Source organism: Ochotona princeps, chromosome 20, assembly GCF_030435755.1.
Source record: "Ochotona princeps isolate mOchPri1 chromosome 20, mOchPri1.hap1, whole genome shotgun sequence".
NCBI lineage: Eukaryota > Metazoa > Chordata > Mammalia > Lagomorpha > Ochotonidae > Ochotona > Ochotona princeps.
The window spans coordinates 2663086-2686087 of record NC_080851.1 but is presented as its reverse complement, the minus strand read 5'-3'; the positions used below and the strand labels follow the sequence as shown (position 1 = coordinate 2686087).

The 23002-nt window shown below is 54.2% G+C and overlaps 1 protein-coding gene across 1 annotated transcript; it reads right to left on the bottom strand.

Annotated features, from left to right (window-relative positions):
• Positions 1–3216: 3216 nt before the first annotated feature.
• SUN3 (Sad1 and UNC84 domain containing 3) lies at positions 3217–21489 on the bottom strand. Its single transcript, XM_012926165.2, has 10 exons — positions 21297–21489; positions 17475–17536; positions 14138–14241; positions 12799–12839; positions 11522–11696; positions 10778–10862; positions 9164–9279; positions 8299–8466; positions 4741–4833; positions 3217–3357 (listed from the first exon to the last, which is right to left on the bottom strand). Exons 1-10 carry the CDS (start codon positions 21416–21418, stop codon positions 3238–3240), a joined length of 1086 nt encoding a protein of 361 aa, XP_012781619.2. The 5' UTR covers positions 21419–21489; the 3' UTR covers positions 3217–3237.
• Between the last annotated feature and the right edge of the window lie 1513 nt (positions 21490–23002).

The window sequence follows — 23002 nt, the reverse complement described above, 5'->3', positions numbered from 1 at the left end:
AGTCATCTCAGCTCTGGCAAGGCAAGGCTGGATCTCTGGCTCTATCTCTAGCAAACAAGGCTGGCTCTCTGTCACTCACACTGGCATGGCAAGGCTGGCTCTCTGTCTTTTCTCTCCCTGTCTGTCTGTCTCTCAAGAGCCAGCCTAGACTTGGAAATCTGTGTCTCTCTTGCTGTCTGTCTGTCTGGCGGGCAAGGCAAGGGTTCTCTCTGTCTGTCTCTCTGGCAAGGCAAGGTTGGTTCTCTTTCTCTCTCTCTGGCAAGGCAAGGCTGGCTCTCTCTCTCTCTCTTGCTGTCTCTCACTGTAAGGCATGGCAAGGATAGCTCTCTTACTCTCACTCTGTCTGTCTGTCTCTCAGAGAGCCAGCCTTGCCTTGACAATCTGTGTCTCTCTCGCTGTCTGCCTGTCTCTATCTCTGGCAAGGCAAGACTGGTAATCTGTCTCTCTCTCTGGCAAGGCAAGGCTGGCTTGTGATGTCCTCCGGCCACCTGTGGGCGTGGCAACCTCTGGCCACGCCCAGGGAGTGGAGCCTTGGTCCCGCCCCTGAGTGGTGGGGCTTACTTTTAGGACTCTCACGTGCGGGGGACATGTATTTCAGAATAAGGTAACTGTGGTTATGCAACAAGGTGGAGGAATCCACCATGATGGGAGGGTTTGGGGAGGGGTGGGAGAGCCCAAGTATCTATGTAACTGTGTCACATAATACAATGTAATTAATGAAGTTAAATAATAAATAATTAAAAAAAAAAAAAACCAGAATAAGGTAACTGTTGTAGTCTCTCTAGGACTGACACATGGCCTTTGGCTGGACTGTAAACTGGATATACTGTTGTAACAGTGGAAATGCAGATTTTTTTTTAAGATTTATTTATTTTTATTACAAAGTCAGATAGATATACAGAGAGGAGAGAGAGGGGAAGATCTTCCATCCGATGATTCACTCCCCAAGTGAGCCGCAACGGCCGGTGTTGCGCCGATCCGAAGCCAGGAACCAGGAACTCTTCCAGGTCTCCCATGCGGGTGCAGGGTCCCAAGGCATTGGGCCGTCCTCTACTGCTTTCCCAGGCCACAAGCAGGGAGCTGGATAGGAAGTGGAGCTGCCGGGACTAGAACCGGCGCCCATATGGGATCCCGGGGCGTTCAAGGCGAGGACTTTAGCCACTAGGCCACGCCGCCAGGCCCAAATGCAGATTATTTTTAAAGTGCAAGGTGCTTTTGTGTGTTTTGACTTATAATCTGAAGTCTGCTCTTCCTTGCCACGCCAATCACCATGTAGCTCTTCCAAATTTAAATCAACAAAATTTGCTTCTAAAATTACTTTGTAAATTTTGAAATACTGAGCATCACTCATAAAAAAGTTTGTTCTATAGATCACCAATACAGTGTATCTTGAAACTCTATTCTATTGAAACTCTATTCTATTGACCTTTGCTGTGAGCTCCTTAACCTCATGCCACAAATTGTAGCATAACTGCGTGAACCTGTTAAGTGTACGTGACTTGTATTGACAAAGGCCCAAAGGATACATATGAAGCTGTGACGACTTTTTGATGAATCTCAGGTCCTCTTGCAATTCTCTTACGTGGATTTGACAACCTAATTCAGTGCTTCCAGACTGTTGCTCTGTGTCCCGGGAGCGTGATCCCGCTCCGTATTATCACAGGTTTCCTCGATTCCTTCTGAGCGCTCACTTCCGTATGAACGTCACACTCGACCATCTAGTGTAAGGCACTGCACTTTGCAGTTTCCTAAATGTGCAAGTGTTTTAATCTTCTAAATGTTTTCTGAAATAGAAAATATCAAACATCTTTAAATGTAGACAGAATTGTCAAAGTCCTCCCATGAGGTTGCTCTAACAGTCAAAGTGTTTTGTCCATCTTCCCGTTCATTTTGTCCTCATGTGATTGTTGTAAAGACTAGGCGGTTCTGTGGCGTACCACTGAAGCCAGTAGCTTCCACTGGCTCTCCCACGCTGGAACAGCAGCTGCCAGCATCCCCTTGGGTGCTCACTGCAATCCTGCCTGCTCCACTTCCAATCCAACTGCCTGCTAATGGGCTCGGGGAGGCAGCGGAAGACGGCCAGGAGCATGGGCCTCTGCTCCCATGTAGGGGAGCCAGTGGACGCTCCTGGCTCCTGGCTTTGGGCCAGCCCAGCTCCAGCTATTACAAATCACCAGGGGAGTGAACCAGTGAATGCAGCATCTCTCTTTCCACAACGCTATCAAGCAAATAAATGCTTTTGTTTTTGTTTTTTAGGACTCTAGATGCAACACTGTCATTGTTTTGAAGTTGAATGCTGCCCACAGACCCATGTGTTAAACACTTGGATCCTCAGACCCAGCGCGGTAGACTAGTGGCTAAAGTCCTTGCCTTGCATGTATTGACTTAGTTCTAATCCCGGCAGCCTCACTTCCCATCCAGCTCCCTGCTTGTGGCCTGGGAAAGCAGTCGAGGACGGCCTAAAGCCTTGGGATGCTGCACCTGCGTGGGAGACCCGAAAAAGGCTCCTGGCTCTGGTCCCTGGCTGCCAAGGGGGCCTTGCTCACCTGTGCTGCACCTGCGCCAATGTTTGTGTCATGCCGAATTCTGCCACCCAAGGACAGATGCGGTTTCCCCCTCAGCCACCCACTGCTGCTGGGCCTCTTACCTTGGATGAACTGGGGTGCTGTGAGCCGAGTTCTGCCGCCCAAGGACAGATGCGGCTTCCCCCTCGGCCACCCACTGCTGCTGGGCCCCTTACCTCAGCAGGTGACACTTCTTTTCCTGGTTTTCTAGAGTCGTGGTTGTGGTTTTGTAGGTTTTGCCCTCTGCCTTGCTGTGTTTGGCCTTGACAGTTCTGGTTGAGGGGTAACTCCATACCCATGAACTTGCTGCAACTTTCCCTAGTCTGCAATGACTTGTAAGGTACACTTAACTTGAAGGAACTCACCAGTTTTGTTTTGTTTTTGTTTTTTGGTTTTTTTTGCAACTCCCATGTGCGCAGACCCCTTCACTCACTTGGACTTTTTGAAAATGCTCAGTGCCATGACGCGCTGGCGGTGGCGGTGGCGGTGGCCGAGGGCGCAGCGCCTGGTGGAGCCGGCCACAGAGCAACTCCAGTCGCTGCCAGACTCTCACAGGGACACTGGACGTTCTATCACGTGTTTATTAGTAAAAAACACACTCGCTGTGCAGCGGGAAGTGGGCGCCCCGGCGTTCTGTCCCTGGGAATCCAAGTCGTGCCCTCGGCAGCTCCGTCTAGCTGTGGTCGCTGGGCTTGCCGTGGACCCTGAATCGGTACAGACACGTGTACTGTGGGTGTCCCCAGTTGCTCAGGATCTTGAGTTTCACACATGATATGGATTCAGGAACTTGGCGCTGAAAAACAAGGACCAGAAGAGCTGAGTGCCTTGTCAGGAAACTCCTCCCCAAGAGCCCCAATGAACACAGCTGCTGCACGAAGCTGGAACCCTTTTCTGCCTTCCTCGCACCAATGCTTCCAAAGGCTGATCCGATGGACAAGGAAATGTCCAGCTCATGGGCAGGAAGTCACAGTGGCAGTTTAGAGCCTCTAGGCCCTCCTGCCACTCCATCTCCCCCAGAACACTGAGAGAGGGCTGCATGTTGTATGGGAACCAGCTCTGCACAGCTAATACAAAAGCTGGGAGAGGCGCCAGAGTCCATGTGACTACACTCTAGCAGGTGTCACTCGGCACCTGTAGGGGTTCTTTCCGGAAGCCCTGTGGAGCCCAACCAGGGCTGTCTAGCTGCTTTATAGAAAAGGGAGTGCTGCTTGCCTACAGCCCCAGCTCCTCCCTTACGGTGTGCCTACACGGCAGTTCTAGGTGATCAGAACATCTGGGCCTGTGGGACTGCCAAGCAGTGGTTACAGTCTTATTTAGGGAAGAATGGCAAGAAAAGTCTGCACAAGTTCCATACAGATGCTTTAAAAAAAAGTATTTGAAAGGCAGAGCTAGAGAGAGGCAGAGAGATCTTGCATCTGTTGGTTCACTCCCCAAATGGCTGCAACAGCCAGGGCCGGGCTTCACTGAAGCCAGGAGCTGGGAACTCGGGTGGGGTCTCTCCGTGGGCAGCAGAGGTCCAGGCATTTGGGCCATCTTCTGCTGATTTCTCGTGCAGTAACAGGGAGCCGGATTGGAAGTGGAGCAGCCGGGACTCGACCCAGTGCCCATGCTGGATACTGGCATTGCAGGTGGCCACCTAACCTGTTGTACCACAACACCAGACCCCACAGATGCATTTTTTTAAAAATTGGTTTTTGAGCAATGGTTGTCTGAATCCAGAGGCAGAACCTCTGGGTACAGAAGGCCAACTGTGTGTTGTTTCTGCAAGATTCCTCAGGACTGACCAAGAAATGTCACACAGCACTTGTTTTATTTCATACGCCTTGGACACATTTTCAGTTATTTCTGCTAATGAGCAATAATGAAAACATGTTTCATAGACCTCAGGGAGTGTCAGGAGTTTAGAAGTTTGACTGTGTTATCTGCTACCAAGTAATCCATTCACCTCACACGCACCATCACCTCCTTGTCCTTGACCCAAGAGAGGTGAGACAGCGGCTGGAAACTCAGCTGCTAGGGAACAGAAGAGCCAAGAACTGAGGAACAGCAAAGGAGGGAGAGCGGGACTAGAAAAGGTTCTGTGGTAGCCCTGGAGCTAAGAACTGGGTTGCTTCTGCCTCAGCACCTCTCCTGAGAACCTCCCCGTGCAGCCCAGCGGCTCCCGCCGAGCCGTCACCTGCAGTGCAAACGTCTGCACGGTGCTGTCCGTCTTGTTGTACGTGAACCGGCCCAGCAGCATCTCTTCCCCTTCACACTTTCTCAGGATGCCCTACAAAGAAAGCACCGGAAAAGGGCTTGCGGCGGGCGGACCTTGGCTGCAAAGAAACAGAGGCGGCTGTGTGGCCGAGTCGCCCCAGTTCACTGGTCGTCTTTGGGTGTCCACCAGGGACAGGGTGCTGGGCTAGTGCCAGTGCCAGCCTGTCCACCAGAGGGCCATTTAACCTACAGAAGGGGAGAGAGAGGGCAGACACATGGAAGATGATAGATGAGATACATTCATGCAAGATAAACAGAGGAAACCGAGGGGGTTATGCAGAAGACAGATGGAATACTAGGCAGGTGAGATACATGGAAGAGTCAGTAGACAGATGAAAGACAGATTACAGAGAGAAGGGAGAGAGAGGGGGAAGGAGAGAGAGAGAGAGAGAGAAATCCCAGCAGTACCTTGGCCCTGAGAGCTGGATTTGCTATCCTGTCATACTTCGCCTAAGTCCATGCTAACATGAACTCTTTCAAAATGACACAAACTTCGTCCAATCACCAGACCTGGGTCATGCAATCAAGCACCCCAGAAAAAGGAGCTCTTGGTGAGCACCTTGTATTCCGCCTGTCACACCCCAGACTGCAGACTGAGAAATCCACGCTGGTGGCAAAGTGATGCACTCAGTAACCTTGTCCTAGAGATGCTAACATAAGCCAAGGCGTAATTTGTATTAAAAGTAACAGCTACATCATGATTATGTAATGTACTCAAAAGCTCTCTCTTTCTCAGCAGGACTCACGCCTCCTGTGCCCCTGGCTGTCCGGGAGGGGTGCTGGCTTTGCTCCCGCCTCCTTTGTCCTGGTTAGTGTTTCAATTGCACACATTCTTCCCCTGGCCCACCAGAGACAGGCTAGCAGTCTGAAGCAGCCAAGGATTCCCGCCCGAGGCATCACTGGGATTCCTCTGATGGCTGCCTGGCTGTGCTCACATTCAGCCTCACTCCAGTCTTCAATGCTGCTGTGCGTGCAGGCTGGCTCCAGAGGGAGGTTGTCCTCCAGCCTGCATCCTGTGACCTCAGCATCAGGGGGTGTGGAGGCGTTCAGAGGACACACAGGCAGATCGCGCCACACGGAGCCCTCGCACAGGATGGAAAGAAGGCATAGAACCACTGGGCAAAATGGGAGTACACACCAAGCCAAGGAGACCTGGGGCAGTGACACTTGGCTGGCTCTGGAACCGGCTGCACACAGACACACTGTGCAGGCTCCCAGGCGGTCTGCACAGCAGAGGGAGGGAGAAAGAGACCAGGCCTGAGGCTTGGCTCATACTCATTTCAAAGGCTCTTCCGTAGCAGGTCATTGCTGTCCCCAGGCCCAGTCAGTAGCATCGCTTGGCCCCATAATTCCCAACTGTGAGACAGAGAATGAGCCAGACCGAAAGGGCTGGCAGCCTGCTGGTGTATTGGCTGTGTACTGGCTGTGTACTGGCTGTGTACTGGCTATGTACTGGCTGGTGGCCCCGCCAGCCTCTTCTACCCACTAACTCCTTGGGGTGTGTGAGTGAGCCAATGCCTCCCACACCAAGACTGCGGGATTCCTCAGGGTCACCTTCCTGCTTCCCAGCTCTTGGGGCTCCAGAAGCAATGGGCACTGAGCACCCCACCCAAGAAGTCCACAGCCCGGGGGCCCCATCGTGTTCAATGTCCTACTGCTGCTGAGCAACTCACATGACACAGACACACCACAGACATGCAGGGGAGACAGAGACCGTGGAAAAAGGGGAATTGGTTCAGAAATCAACACGGGAAGGAGCTGACGAGCAGTGAGCACAGGACGGTTCGTTCCAGGATCTTCAGGAGAGGGTGGGAAGATGCTGCGTCCTGAACAGCAGCAGAAACGGGGTGACATTCTAGAAGGGGGAGTCTGCAGAAGCAAAAAGCCTGGGGAAGAGTAACCGTGACAGCAGAAAGAAAACCAACATGGGGTGTGGATGGAAGGTGACAAAATCCTCCGAAAGGTTGAACAAAACACAAAACCAGAGAAGAAAAACAAGAAAAACAACTTCTAAAGAATAATAATAATTAAAGGATAAGAAGCTGAATTCTCAGGATGCAGAAATTAAGTCTCGTAATAGCAGTCCTACGTGAGAACTATCAGGCAACTGCCAGACGGGAGAAAGTTCCAGAAGCAGTATCTCCAAAGGAGAGGAGGAATGGGGTGCAGAGCAGGAAATCAGTGAGTTACCTGACACGAGTTCACACAACGGGAGGCCAGTCACACTTCCGAAGGACTCAGGGATGAGTTAGGGATAGGCCTACAGGAAACTAAGCCAAGGCAATTTAAACAAAACAGAACAAAAAACGGCCATTGTGATCAGAAGCGCCCCCCCAAAAAAATCATGCAGGAAAGAATGGCATTGAAATGCATGGTTCAACTGAGAACAACCAAGTACCAGTTAAAACAAGGTAAGATACACAGCCTGGCAGAGCCCCACACATTGCATGCAGATTCACGCTGTGGCCCAGCAGTTCCAGCCTGAGTATCCGCCTAGGGGAGACCCAAGGTGTTCACACAGCATCACTCCACAGCCAGAAAGTAGAACTGCTCGGCTGCCTGTCGACAGCGGAGTGGATCCAAAGGCTGAGATGCCAGGAAAGAGATGACGCAGTCTGCCACGTGGACGTGCTTGAGAAAATCACACGAGACGTGAAAGAAGCCATTCGTTCAGCAAATGGTCCCTTGGCTGCATTCCTGTGAAGCCAGTGTTTGGAGACAAAGGTAGCAGCTGTCTGGGTTCTGGGGAAAGCAGAGGGGACAGCTAAGGGACATGGAATTTCTCTGGGAGTAATACCGTGTTCTAAAACTGATTGGCTAATGGACATACAACCAAGAAAGGCTAAGTGTCCCACTTCCAATGGCTGACTTAGAATCCATGAGTCTGACATAGAGATGCTGAGAGGGTTGGGAGCCATGGCCGATGTCAGCAGGGGTGACCAGCACTGAACCACTAAGAGACAGTGAAAGTGTGCAGGGGGACAAGCATGCACAGATATGCACATGGGCCGGGTGGCCGGGTGGCCGGAGGACACTCCCTGGAGGACAGACACATGGGCCGGGTGGCTGGGTGGCCGGAGGACACTCCCTGGAGGAGACACATGGGCCGGGTGGCTGGGTGGCCGGAGGACACTCCCTGGAGGACAGACACATGGGCCGGGTGGCCGGGTGGCCGGAGGACACTCCCTGGAGGACAGACACATGGAGCACGGGCCATGGCCTCGGTACAGACTGTGGAAACCTCACATGTAAATTGTATGTGTACAACGTTGGTGACAGTAAAAAAAAAATGAAATTAGCAGCTGATAGAACTCCTCTGGTGCAAAGCTCCCAGCTGACAGGCGAGACAGCACAGGCAGGTGGCACAGCGGCAGGTGGCACAGTGAGTGCACAGTGAGGACAAGTGTGCAGCCCCTGTGCCCTAGGCAACACCTGCGCCCCAACCCCCTCAGAACAAGACATTCAGGCAGCAGCTCACATAGACAGAGAAGTCCTTGGGGGCGCTGGAGATGTTTCCTGAGGGAGATACCTTCTCTGAAATGTGCTCAATGGTGACAGCAGACGGTGTGATCCTCCTGGCCAGTCTGATCAGGGTGTGACCCTGGGAGCCGGGGAAGGCCCAGCACTTCCCAGGGTGGACGTCCGGCTGCAAAGGAAACAGAGTTAAGCTCCACGCTGGCTAAGCAGCTCAGCAACACAGGAGAGACTCGCTACTGACCGCCTGTGACGTGAAGGCATCGTGCAGGACAGCTGTCGGTCAGTAGGCTTCACCGCCCGTGTTGCCTGGGCTGCTCCCACTAGGCTGTGAGCGAGCACTATGCAGCCCCGGTGAAGACCATGATGGTCCTGGTGGTCAGGATGGTGGTGGTGACCACTGGGGGAGGGATGGCAGCAGGAATGGTGACAGGGAGGCAATGGCAGTGATGGTGCTGGAGGAAATGGTGGGAGCAATAGTGATGGCAATGATGATGATGGCAGTGATGACTGGGCTGATGGTGGAGGGGCTGGGGAAGGTGATGGTGGTGGTGTTGGAGTCCTCGCCTTGAACGTGCCGGGATCCCATGTGGGCGCCGGTTCTAGTCCCGGCGGCTCCACTTCCCATCCAGCTCCCTGCTTGTGGCCTGGGAAAGCAGTCGAGGACGGCCCAAGGCCTTGGGACCCTGCACCGTGTGGGAGGCCCGGAAGGGGCTCCAGCCATTGAGGCCGCTTGAGGAGTGAAGCATCAGATGGAAGATCTTCCTCCCCGTTTCTACTCTTCTCTGTATAATCTGACTTTCCAATAAACATAAAATAAATTTTAAAAAGAACAGGAATGAGGTCCTGAAGTTGAACTTAGCTGCTACCTGAAGGATGGTATCCGGAGGCATTTCATAGTTCAGGAACCCTATTCCGTGCCAGTACAGCTTGGCTTTGTCGTTTTTGTAGCTTTCTGAGGTTCCCGACTCAATGATGGAGGCTCCTGGGATGACAACATGAGTGGGAGACGGGACATCACACACACGTCCAGCTCACAGGCGTTGGAAGCTGTCGTGGTGAAAGCTGGACTGCGGAGCAGACTGGGGCTCTGGAAGTTTCTTCCCAGTGGGAAAAGCCACATTGGAGTGCCCCCTGCCATCTCATGGCTTGTCTGAGGCTGATTCCATGAGGAAATGCTGACTTCGGAAGCACTTTGAATTAGAAATGGAGATAACAGGTGGTCTGGTGTGTTATCTAAAGGGACAGCCAGGACTTCCTCTCTCTCTCTAAATTGTGTATATTTTAGCAGCTCACGTGACGAAGGAGACACCTGTCATTGCCACTCACTTCAAGACAAGTGGCAGCATCGGGCACCAGCCGTCCTTGGAGTCACACCCATCAGTTACACAGCTCTTTGTCAGAGCAGCCAAGTGCACCTAGCAAACCCTGGTGTTGCAAGGTTTGTGCTGCACAAGCAGGGTCTGACATGTAACAAACACACACAGCACGCAGCACTTCCTCTGCTGTCAGCAGGATGACACCGCTCACACCATGCTGTATCCGTGTCTGTGTGCCTGAGTACCAGTGTTTCCTTCTGGGCGGCGCACTAGGAAACATACATGTGCATTGCAGTTACGTTTGGCCAGATTCCCGTCAGTGCAGAACACTACGTCCCACACAAACCAAGACACTTACACGGAAAAACCATCAACCACTTGTGTGAACGTGAGCATATTGATTTTCTGTTCCCTTGCGCATGTCTCATTTCCCCGGGTCTTGCTGTCCAGCACCGGCACGGTCAGCAAGGCAGACAGGAGTGGGTCTCCGGCCTGCCCTCCACAGGGGTGCTGTCCAGCACCGGCACGGTCAGCAAGGCAGATGGGCGTGGGTCTCCAGCCTGCCCTCCACAGGGGTGCTGTCCAGCACCGGCACGGTCAGCAAGGCAGATGGGAGTGGGTCTCCGGCCTGCCCTCCACAGGGGTGCTTCTAGTGCTGCACACACTCAGCCTAGACATTTTCCCAGCACCAGATCTCACCCCACGTTTGCCACTGTAGGGTCCAACCTCAGCTCCCTTGAGCCCGAGGGGGTTGGCGCAGGACTGGAGCCCACAGCTCAGATCTTCAGCAGCTCTTGGAGGGGACTGCCAGCGCTGCCAGCAGGGACTTCCCAGAAAGCAACTAAGTGGCAGGGCAGGAGTGGCTGCACACTGCAGCGCTGCATCCCTTCCCCAGCTCTGGCCTCCGGAGCATCATTGGTCCCTCCACCTGCTCTCAGCAGCTGGCTTCTAATCTCTCCTTTATTATCTGGGCTTCCTGGGCTCCCCCTCTCAAGGGACCAGATGCACAAGTATGTTTCTCTAATAAGTGATACTAATTACAATAAACAAAATAGCAAAGGAACAAGCGGATCTTGTCTTTAGAGACACTCAGGAGGCATTGCACACACGAGTGTGCTCTGTGGGCAAGCTCTCCGCGTGACAGTTCCCGTTGCCTACACTCACCGGCTGACTTGAGGGCGTAATCTGCCATCTGCACCTGGTCTTCTCGCAGCTTCTTCAGCACGTAATTCACCAAGTTGGACATTTCCTGCGCAAGTTGGAAGAAAGCACGTTTTGTTCATCTCTGCCAACTGCTTGCATTTCTGTGCCTCACTTAGTTGCCATGGACCTGAGATGCCCAGTCTGCAAGCGGGCACTGCCACCCACCTCAGAGCCCAGGCACTGAGGGGACTGTGCACAGCAGTCAGCTCTATGGGGCTGTCCCACAATCCCGGGATGTGCTCAGTGAACCCACAAGGTCCCACAGCAAGGTGGACAACTGCACTCCTGCACTCTCACAGTGGGCCGGGAGGGGGCGCTGTGGTCCCGTGCCCTTGGGCACCCTGAGCAGGGCAGCAAGAGTGGACATCAGGCATTGTCTGGGAACCAGGACAGTTCACATTGACCAACACAAGAGTATCCAGTTCTGCGGACTGCTCCAGTGCCAAGGGCAGCCCAAGGGAAGGAGCAGGGTCCACACCTGGAAGCTGGGGTCCTTGCTGTCAAGGATGGGGGGCGGCCCAGGCAGCAGGTGGGGAGCAGGGTGTGTGATGGCTTTGTCAAGTAGCCCAGCCCAGGAAAGGCAAAGCAGTGTCGGGGAGGAGGGAGTCTGTGCCATGGGCTCCCAGGGCCCCCTTGAGCAGGGGCAGGCTCTGCACCAGCAGGGAGCCCTCGGGAGCCATCAGCCCGGCCCTGTCCCCGCCTTGCCTCTTCTAGGGCCTCGGCTGCGTCCTGGTCCCCGGTGAGCGTGTCCCCCGTGACCTTCCAGCTGAGGTTGTGTGCACCTTCCTGCACATCCCTCAGCAGCATCTTGAGGGCCTCGGTTTGCTCAATGAGAAACAGGATTTCCCGAAAATTGCTCTCAAGGGTCTGGCTTTCCTTCCTGTGGGTGAGAAGGGAAGGAGGGGCGGACGGCATGAGGAGGGCTTCATGGTGTTGAACGGCCCAGGTGCACTGCGCCCGGGGGAACACCTGGGCGCTCAGGTCATGTCCTGGAGAACGCCTCAGCTCCTGGCTGTGCTCCTTGTCCGAGTGGCCTCTGTCAGCTTTGCTGGCCGCTCACTGTGAATCTGTGCTTCCAGATCTGGCCTGATGCACTCTAGCAGGACCTGGCATGGCTGGGGGTACAGCCGGGAGCGGGGGGCTTGGGTCAGCCCTACAGCCTATGTGTGTGTGGGTTTACTTTCAAGAATGCATTCTGTAGCTCTGATTGCTTGGAAATTACTGCAGGCAGTGGGGTGTGGGGTATTTATTTATGCTGAAAAAATATAAGCCCTATTTGTCTAGCGTTCTTCCTCAAAGGGACAAACAATGCTAATTTTAAACTGGGGGAAATACAAATGTTTCAAAACAAATTATGTTGATATTTTGATGGGTTTCAGTTTTTATTTCATGACCCCCAAACACTTGCAAAAGATAGAGGTGGGGGCTGTCAGTCCCACTGCCCTTCCCCGAGGTCATAGGCCCCTGAGGGCTACCCAAAGGGCTTCCCAATAGCTGTGCCCATCGAGCTCAACCTCGGGATTTTCTCAACCTGGTTGTTTTCGTGTTCTGTGACCATCAGTGACTTGGACAGTCCCCCCCAGAACCCTTAAGAAACGAGTCACAGAGGTCAAGGTAAAGGGGCAGTTGATCTCCCAAAGCCACTGCAGTGTGACCATCCTGTTCCCCAGCCACATGTTCACGCTGAGGGTGGACTCAGCAGACACAGGAGCGGTGGCCCCAGGTCCGCTGCCCGGAATGATGGAAGCCAAGAGGGCAGGGAGGCCATCGGGAGGAACAGGGCTTGACAGGATCAGCAGCACAGACTGTCCTACGGGTTCAGAAGGAACCCCTCACTGGCACCTGTGCATTGCCTTAAGACAGCTCCACCTGCAGTGAGCGGGCAGGAGGAAACACCCGGAGACCACGCCTTTGGCTGGCATGGCTGTGGCAGACGTCTGGCGTGATTTCACATGGACGAGGGGCTCAGAAACGCCACTCACTTCAGAAGCTCCAGGTGCTCTTTGGGCATTCGAAGCCTGGCCTGAAAGAGACAGAGAGGTCACAGTGGACGCCACCCACCGCAGCAGCCTGCCTTCCTCCCCACACACTTGGGCCTTTGGGAGCCGTAGACACCTGTCTGAGCCCCGTTCACACAGTCAGGGAGAAGGGCGGGCCTGCCACGGACCTGCTTACAACGGAGGACTCTCACTGGCAAGAGGGGGTGGTGTTCCAATGGGCACGTCCCTGCCCGATTCCCAGGACGGGGCAGGGGAGCCAGGGCTGCCCCCTGCCTGCCCCCTCTCTCCGTGGATTTAGCACTGCTCTGGGTAAAGGACTTGGAGGCTAAACTACAACAGTTGCTTCACGTGCAGAAGATCCCTCCCAGCATGTGGTGTCGTTGTCGCCCTGCGCTGCGCCTGCGACCCCAGCAGGCCTCTCCAGCTTTTGGAAAAGTAAAGTCAAGCCCCGGGCTGCGGCGTGAGCAGAAGGGGAGGGCATCCTACGTAAAGTCAAAGACAAGCGAGGACACTGGGTTTACAATATCCAAGACTGGGCAGCAACTCAGCTGCCAAGAAATTAGCGTGTTACTCACTGGAACATTGCTCAGCCATAAAACGCTGTCACAAGAGAGTGCATGAAGACACACACACACACACAGCACTCACGGCCCACGGCTGAGGTCTGCAGAGCGCACTCAGGGAGAAGGCTCACGGGACATGACTGGCTCCCACTGGTCTGTGTGAGAGCCAGGGACACCCTGGCCAGCGAAGCTAGAGAAAGGCCCACAGCGCAGCCTCGGGCCGTGGCCAGGCCTGAGCCGGGAACCCTGGCCTTGGCAGGAAAGGCTCTGGGAGTGCGCACGTGGGCGGGGAGGGTGTTCACATGCAAACCTTTCATTCATCGACTCACGCATCCCTATAGACACTGAGCAGCCACATACCTAGGACATTTGTCCCTTCTTGCCCTGGAGTGGCAGTGACCTGGCCGGCAGTTCTGCCAAGCCCTTCCCCTTGGCCTTCTGAGGTCAGACCAGAGTGGATAAGGCTGACCCTGGAATGCTGAGGGGAAACCAGGGCAACATTCTAAGACCAGCCTCTGGGCATGCCCTGCACGGCACCAGGCAGAGGTCAAGTGCAAGGACGCCTTGGCCATTTTTCACCGTGCAAGGACCCAGCGGCTGTGGCGAGACCTAGGGCCTCCTCTGCCTAAGGCCTCTTCATCAGGCTCCGTTTCCACCTTTCTGTCGGCCGGTCTCGCACAGCGCAAAGCCAGCACGTGGCACTCGCCCTGGCACACAGGAAATATCAAGTGCGTGACAAGGCATTAAATCAAGCTCACCTGGTAGTTGTAAAGCCTTGACCCAAACTCGGCCGCCACAGTGTAGAGCTGCCCAGATCTCTGGGAGAACTCTGCCCCCTTCAGCCACTGCTGACTTCGAAGTCCTGTTGATGGAAACACCAACTCTAATAAAAGGGTTTCTTTCAGCACATTTATAAAGAACATTGCCTTTTGCCTGAGTTCACGGGAATTTCTGATAGGGAAGGGCATGATACACATACACTCTTTCAAAAAAAGATTTGAAAAATTTATTTGAAAGGCAGAGTTGGAGCAGAGGAGACACAGAGGAAACCCGCCATCTGCTGGCTGTTCTGCAGAGGCAGAGGCTGCTGCGGCGGCGGCAGGGCCAGGCTGAAGCCAGGAGCCAGCAGCCTTCTCTGGGTCTCCCATGTGGGCGCAGAGCCCAAGCAGCTGTGTCATCCTCATCCGTTTTGTCCAGGCACTTTAGGGGCAAGTTGCATCAGAAATGGATCAGCTGGGACTTGAACCGATGACCACAGGGATGCCAGTGTCACAGGCAGAGGCTTAACCTGTGGTGCCACAGTGCCTGCCCCACATACATTCTTTTTTTAAAAGATTTATTTATTTTTATTACAAAGTCAGATACACAGAGAGGAGGAGAGACAGAGAGGAAGATCTTCCGTCTGATGATTCACTCCCCAAGTGACCGCAACGGCCGGAGCTGTGCCAATCCAAAGCCAGGAACCAGGAACCTCTTCCGGGTCTCCTATGAGGGTGCAGGGTCCCAAAGCCTTGGGCCGTCCTTGACTGCTTTCCCAGGCCACAAGCAGAGAGCTGGATGGGAAGTGGAGCTGCTGGGATTAGAACCAGCGCCCATATGGGATCCTGGGGTGTTCAAGGCGAGGACTTTAGCCGCTAGGCCACGCCGCTGGGGCCCCCCACATACATTCTTAACAAGAGCACCTCACCTTAGAATGCCATGGGAAACGAGGACTTAGGCTGCTCAATGAATTCAACCTCCGCAGAGGCCACGGCAGCAGGCAGAGCCGGACGGCTCCAGGGGCGCTGGGCGCTGGACCCTGACCTCAAGTCTGTCCAAGCCAGCCAGAGGATGAGAAACAGGGTGCTGGATTTTATGGCATCTTCTAGTCCCCACCACAGTGCTGGGGTCCAGTGGGCAGCTGCTCACATTCAGGCCATGAGTTCTGGCCTGTGCAGCGGCTCCTTGGAGAGCAGACAGGGGCAGCCGTTCGTGGCACGCCACCACGGGGCTGAGTGGCTGCTGGGAGATTTAGTGTCTGCTCGAAGAGTTAAAAGTCATACATAGCTCATGTCCACTCAGGGCAAAGGGCACGCGGCTGACCCACGCGGCCAAGGAGGAGGGGTTAGGGCTCAGAGGGCTGCTGCTGGGGGAGACAGCACAGCGTGCATGTCCAGGGCTGAAAGTGCAGAGGCCGCTGGCCAGGTGTCCTGGGGGCCTGGGGGCTCTACAAAGGCCAAGGCAGACTTGGAGGTGGCCTGGGTTTTCCCAGCTTAGAGCTAAGTGACGCAACCTGGAAAAGTCAACCAGCTCTTTCTGTCTGGCTAAGAAAGCCCTAAGGATCTGCCCTAGCTTAGAGCAGAGCTCCAGACACTGGCAGTGTGGTCTGTGTGTCTACCTCTGCCTCTCCTCCTCTCTGTATATCTGCCTTGCAATAAAAATAAGCATTTTTTTAAAAAGATACAGGAATTTAAATCCTGGAGTTGACCAATAGAATTAAAAGAGAATGACAGCAGACGAGAGAGGACGGAGGAGAGGAGCCTGACCACGGAGTTAGGGACAGGCAGAAGGCAACCACGGCCTAGCTGACCTGTGGACATGGTCAAGGGGCTCACCTTGTGCCTAACGGCAGCGCCGGAGGGCCAAGGGGCAGGAAATGGCGGCACTCCACACACCAATGTCCAGTCCAGGACTCCTAGCTGAGACGGGCACTCCACACACCAATGTCCAGTCCAGGACTCCTAGCTGAGACGGGCACTCCACACACCAGGGACTCCTAGCTGAGACGGGCACTCCAAGCACCAGGGTTCAGTCCAGGGACTCCTAGCTGAGACGGGCACTCCAAGCACCAATGTCCAGTCCAGGACTCCTAGCTGAGACGGGCACTCCAAGCACCAGGGTTCAGTCCAGGGACTCCTAGCTGAGACGGGCACTCCAAGCACCAGGGTTCAGTCCAGGACTCCTAGCTGAGACGGGCACTCCACACACCAATGTCCAGTCCAGGACTCCTAGCTGAGATGGGCACTCCAAGCACCAGGGTTCAGTCCAGGACTCCTAGCTGAGACGGGCACTCCAAGCACCAGGGTTCAGTCCAGGACTCCTAGCTGAGACGGGCACTCCACACACCAATGTCCAGTCCAGGACTCCTAGCTGAGATGGGCACTCCAAGCACCAGGGTTCAGTCCAGGACTCCTAGCTGAGACGGGCACTCCAAGCACCAGGGTTCAGTCCAGGACTCCTAGCTGAGATGGGCACTCCAAGCACCAATGTCCAGTCCAGGACTCCTAGCTGAGACGGGCACTCCAAGCACCAGAGTTCAGTCCAGGGACTCCTAGCTGAGACGGGCACTCCAAGTATGCTAAGCTGCCCGACAGGTGGAGCAGCCTGGAGCCCTGGCCTTACTGGAGCCAGGGGTCTAGGAACACAGGCACAATGAGAAAGAAACAGCGCATGTGTCAAATGGTGTTTCATGGCAGTGATTTCCTGGAACCACATGGCAAGCAAGAGCCTTGGCTGAGCCAATCCCCAAGCTCAGTCACTGGCTTTTAGAAAAGGAAAAATGTATAACGTGTTAGAATAAAAAAAATCTTAACTGCAATGCAACTTCTGTGATTTTAAACCACAATTCCAGGAGAAAAGGAACACAAGTGCCCTAAAAGATGCCAGTGTTACTTCCAGCATGTGCTGAGGGAGATAGTGCCATGGCTAAGCAGGCTGGTCCTCCACCCACAGGCACCAACTCGTGTCCTGGATGCTGCACTTCTCACCCAGCTCCCTGCCTGGGAAAGCAGCAGAGAATGGCCCAGAGCATTGGGACCCAGCACCACACGCAAGATCCAGAAGAAGCTCCTGGCTCTCGACTTTGGATCAACTTGACTATGGTGCTTGCGGCCATTTGGGGAGTGAACCAGCAGATGGAAGATCTGGCTTGCCTCCTCTCTGTAAATCTGCCTTTGAAAAAGCAGTAAATCTTAAAAAAAAAAAAAAAAAAAAAAAAAGCATGCCGACACCTCCAGCAGCGGTTTCAGGGGCATTTAATTGCAAGCAGGAGCCACTCCATGGCTCTCACCACATCCCTGCGTAAGGGCAGGAAAGACTGCTGCTCGCAAGACTTACCTATAAGAAGAAAACTCAGCATAAACAAGAGAGCTAGGGTCATCTTCCAGGACCGAGGTATCCTACAGGTAATACAGAATAAAGGATTCAGGAATGTGAGCCATAACCACCAACCTTTCACGTGGGCGTTAAACTAGGACACCTGCTCTGCCTGAGTCAGCGCAAGGCCTGCGTTCATTCCTTCCTGTTCTGAGCTGCGTCTGCAAACCACGGAGAGGGAGGGAGCCAGCAGGAAGAGAGCTTCCACATGCTGGTTCACAGCCCACCCCTCCGAGACGGCCTCAGGGCTTGGCAGTGGCTGATCTAGGGCCTAGCCAGGAGCCTGGAACTCCGTTTTGGTAGCTGAAACCCAAGCACTCAGAGCCTCTTCCATTACCTTCCCAGGTAAGTTATCTGAGAGCTGAACTGGAATGGAGCAACCCTCTGATATGGGGTACCAGGTGTTGCAAGCCGTGGTCTAGCCCACGGCATCACCACACAGACCCTAACTTCTTTCTTAACCTGTTATTTCAGAGAGGAAGCAGCTTTTACGCTAATATGCACACATATACAAACACACATGAATTGCTGTTCTGCCTCTTATGCTCATTTTTACTCTTTAACGCTCATTAGAAGGAAAAAATAAAGGGCCGGGTGTTTCTAGAAGTCTTGAATGTAAGAAAAAAATCATGCTCTGATTTTTTTTTGGAATTTAGTCCCAGGTTAAAGCACACTGACAAGAAATAGCTGCTAAAATGTGGTCAGGTCATCCTCGCCTGGTTCCCCGCCTGTGCTGCAATAATGTGTGCAGCCACAGGCCGGCAGAGCCTCCCTGGAGCCAGAGCACCTTCAGCACGAGCGTCCCAGAGGGGTCCCCTCCCCTGCACCGGGGCATGACGAGGGTCCCTGAAGGGTCCCGTCCCCTGCACGGGGGAACCATGAGCGTCCCAGCAGAGTCCTCTCTCTTGCATGGGGGCACACAGAAGCCCCAGATGACAACGGGGCTGTACTGGAGGAGGGGCTGTGGAGCTGATGAAGGTGAGAGGAGGCCAGAGCACTGGCCTGGTCTCTTAGGATTGGTGCCCACAGGAGAGGCCAGAGCGCACTGCCCCTTCCATGCAGAGAAAGCAGGACATGGCTGGACCTAGGGAGGTGTCACCTGCAAGCCAGGCAGGGCCATGGCAGCAGCTGGAGCAGTGACCCTGGGCTTGCAGCCTCCCGAGTCGCACAACTGTAGGAAATCAGCTCCTGTTGTGTAGGCCACTCAACATGTGTGTGTTCATGCCAGTTCAGCACAGCAGTGTGTCCAGCCTGTCCACGGCTCCCCTGGGGCCCCATCAGATCCTGCCCCCTGCACTCCCCAGGCAGACCTCCTGAGCCAATCCTGGTTCTGAGGGCCATGCACGCATGCGCCCTGCTTGGTGGCCTCGGCTCAGTACCCTGTCAGCAAGAGTCCCCGTGCTCTTGGGAGTGATGGGGCTCACGGGTCCCAGGCCCCTGTGGTGTCCGCTATGGGAACCTGTCCCAGCGCTGACGGCACGTGGGGCTGTGATGAGCAACTCCGCAGTAGGTATTCCCCTGGGCAGCGCTGCTGGGAGCGTCCGTGCCAAGTGTCTCATTAGGTACATTTCCAAGTGGTGCTGCTGCTCCACTGGGGGCACGCACGGGCAGCTGCAGTGGATTTGACAAGTGCAAACCCTAAGGGCAAACAAAACAAAGCAACCAGCTAGCTGTGAAGTTGGCTTGGGCCAAGACCGGAGAGCTGGGAGCTTCCGCACAAAGCAGGCGTGTGAGCAAGCTAACACGTTCTTAAAACATAAGGTGAAAATTTTAAAAAAAGAATGGAGGTAGATTATTGTCTCATTAACTACAGAGGTAACTCAAGGCAGCAGCAAAAGTCATGGCTGAGGATTTAGCGTGGCACTGGCTGTAGAATTCAAGTCACTTCATTAACGTGGTTTTGGATTTGTCACCTGCTGGTTCTCCATTTTTCTCCATCACCAAGAGCACAGTTCTCGGCCCCATGCCCAACAGGAAGGTTGAAGCAGGTAGCTTGAATTCTAGAAGTGACTCCGTTTTAAGGGATCACCTGAGAGCTCACAGAGAAGCCAGTGCCGTGGCGTAGCTGGTGGAACTGCTGCCTGGGACACCAGCATCGCATGCAAGTACCGGTTCGTGTCATCCACACTCCTCTACCTCTCATCCAGTTCCTCACTAATGCGCCTGGGAAAGCAGCAGGTGGTGGCCGTGTTTGCCTGGGCCCCTGTCACCTCCATGGGAGAGTCAGAAGAAGCTCCTGGCTCCTGGCTTCAGCCTAGCCCAGTTCTGGGTATTGCAGCCATTTGGGTAATCTGCAGATGGAAGACATATCTTTCACTCTCTGTTTCTCCCTCTTTCCCTCTAACTTTTCCTCTGAAATAAATCTTTAAAAAAAAAAAAAAGTTGATTGGGATTGGCATGGTAGCCTAGCGGCTAAAGTCCTCACCTCACATGTGCCAAGATCCCATAGGGTGCCGGTTCTAATCCCACAGTCCTGCTTCCCATCCAACTCCCTGCTTGTGGCCTGGGAAAACAGTGGAGAAAGGGCCAAAACCTTGGGGTACCCTGCACCCACTTAAGAAACCTGAAGAGGTTCCTGGCTCTTGGCTTCGGATTGGTTCAGTTCCGGCTCTTGCAGCCACTTGGGAAGTGAACCAGAGAATGGAAGATCTTTCTGTCTCTCCTTCTCTGCAAATCTGACTTTAAAATTTAATAAACAAAATTTTTAGAAAGTTGATTGAAAATATCCAGTGTAAAAAAAGTCATAAATTAAAACTACTTTTTGTACCAAAATAAACTTCCATTGTAATTGCATTCCCGTGAATTCTTAGGAGTTCTCTCAGCTACTTAGATAAGTACACTTTGAATTTTGCTATTTCTTTAAGGCTATGTTCTGCCGTCAGGAACCAGACTTGTTTTGTTAACAGCGTCCAGTTAGTGGACCATCCGGGCTGCAAGCTGACTGCTCAGCGAGCTGCCATTCAGGCACAGGGAGACTGGGACGGGCCACCACCCTCTCCAGACAGTCTTGGTGGCTTTAACTCTGTCCAGCCATCCTGCTCACTGGTGAAACAGCCTTAGGAGATGCTCCTAAGGGCAACTAAGTCGGTCTGAAATCATTCTTGCCCTTCCAGTAGCTATTCTTGGGGGGGTTCTTCTCCAGGTGCGGCCCAAAGCTCCCTGGCAGGCAGCGTGAGTTATTTTCTGAAAACCCCGGCTGCCGGGCTCTGCCGTGGCCTCGCTTGGCCCCAGGGATTGGCCATGCAGTGGGAGCGTGCTCAGAACGCCAGCTCCGCAGTCTCCCTTCTCTTTCCAATGATGGCTGGTTTTCATCAATTTCTGTTTTTGTTTTCCCAACAGGCAGCAGCAAGCGCAGAAGCAAACAACAGATGTACAGCCTTTAACCAGCCCAGCCTGCTGGCTTCCCTCTGGCTCTCACAGAGGGAACATCCATGCGAGTTCCCACCAGAGAACCGGGCGTGAGCTCAGCATGTGTGTGTACTCACAGAACAGTGAGCTGAGCCTTCCCCAAGAGCGTAACAAACGCCATGATGCCCACGGCCCTGACCAGTCAGTGCACACTGGACCAGCTTGCCTGCTGACGACTCAGTGGGTCGTCTGTACATTTCAAAGTCACCTCTGTTGACACAGAGGACACCAACAGGAAGTGCTGCGACAGACAGCAAGCTTCAGTGAATGCCAGCCGTTGCGCTGGCTGGACCAGTGCCCAGATAAGCAGGGCATGTGCGATGGACGCTGCTGATTGGAGGCGCTGCTCAGGCACTTCGTCCTGTAGCTACCCACCTGGGTGCCTCGGGATTTTCGGGTTCGGGGAGCAAGCCCCGGAAGCTGGCACTGCAGCCGGCTTCCTCAGGGCTGCCCTGGAAGAACCCCACGCCCCTCCTCAGCGTGGGCTGTGCACTCATCCTCCTGGGCCGGGCAGCGGAGCCTGGCGGCCACTGGCTTCCTCAATTGGGCTTCAGGGGCAGCAGGAGCTGCACAGGAGGGACTTCTGACTTGTCTCCTCTTTTTTCTCACTTCACAGGCACCTCTCCCTCCAGGGCTGAGCGAGCGTAAGCAGGTGCGGAGGGTCCCCTGCCACCTCTGTTACATCACATGTGGGACGCCTCACAATGGAGGCCAGGCCACCACGCCCAGGCTGGCCCAGCACAGCTCCTCTGCCTCAGACTCATCAAAGCTATTGAACCCTAAGGGCCCTTGGCTCTAGGGCTGCTACTTTTAGACCCAGCAAGTCTGGGTTTTGCTGTGTCTGCCTTAGCAATCTTTCAACACTATCAGAAATAAAATGAATCACTCCTGAATATCCCCCAATCTCTCCCGTGTTACCCACCTGGAAATGTAACACTGTTGCAGGGGGTGAGAGAGATCACACCAGATAAGTCTAGCATGTATTAAGGCGTCTTTACTAACCGAGATTGGTGGTAACAGGGCCCACTAGAAATAGCAAATCATAAGTCCATATAACAATCCAGTCCATCGAAGCCCAAAGAGGAACAAATGGTCATTACCCTGAAGTCCATCCGTTAAGCTGAAGACCTATGGCCCAGCGTCCCCAGCAATAGAAGTTATCCTGAGAGACACACAGCAAACAACCCGGGCACACAAAGCTGCAGACATTCACCTTGTCCTGGCCTCTCTGCCCACAGTCCATCCCTGCTAGGCCTCACCTCTCCTGGAACTCCCGATAGCACACACATTAGAGATACAAAGCATCTTAGCATTGCTATCTTCACTGTCCCACCCCAGCAGTGAACAGAGGGTGAGGACTACAGACACAGGGGCCGTGCGCCAGGGCTACCTGTCCTCGGAGTCTGTCCACCAGAAGCCAGAAAGCAAGCCGGTGCTGGGGAGGCCACAAGTCGGAGTGCTGGAGTGATGGAAGCACACAAGCTCGAGTTCTCCGAGTCTCATCTGTGCCGTTCAAGCCGGATACAACAGAGCACAGCGTCAGATTCTCTCCTGCTCAGCACAGAGGAGCAGCATGGGGCAGTTGCACTGAGACACGGAGCCAGTCAAGATGCAGAGATCACCTCAAAGGCCCCTCCTGCCTCCTGCTCTCGAGTAGCTGGCATCCCAGACACCTACCACTTCACCGACACTCCCAGGCATAACTTGCTTCCGGGGGAGCCTCCGTTCTCAGAGTCGCAGCTGCCACAGGGCAGCGGCCAGCCCATCTAGCTGCTGGCCTCTGTGTGGATGCAATGGCCAAACATCTCAGGTGTTGGTCCCAGGGGTCTGTCCCCCACCCTGCTGGGTGACCAACACCTGCCACTGCATGGACTGTTAAACCCGAGTGGGCAGTGGCCAGGGGCCCCTCGCCCCTGGACGAACGGAGCCCTCCGGCAGCAATCACGCATGAGGCAAGGTTTATTTCACACAGGCTCGTGGGCGCTCCCGCTGGTTTGAGCAAAGAGTCGCCCCGAGCCGCACAAGCTGGGTCTTTTTATAGGATATGGGAAGCAGGAAGCGGGGGTTACAGAAGCAGATGC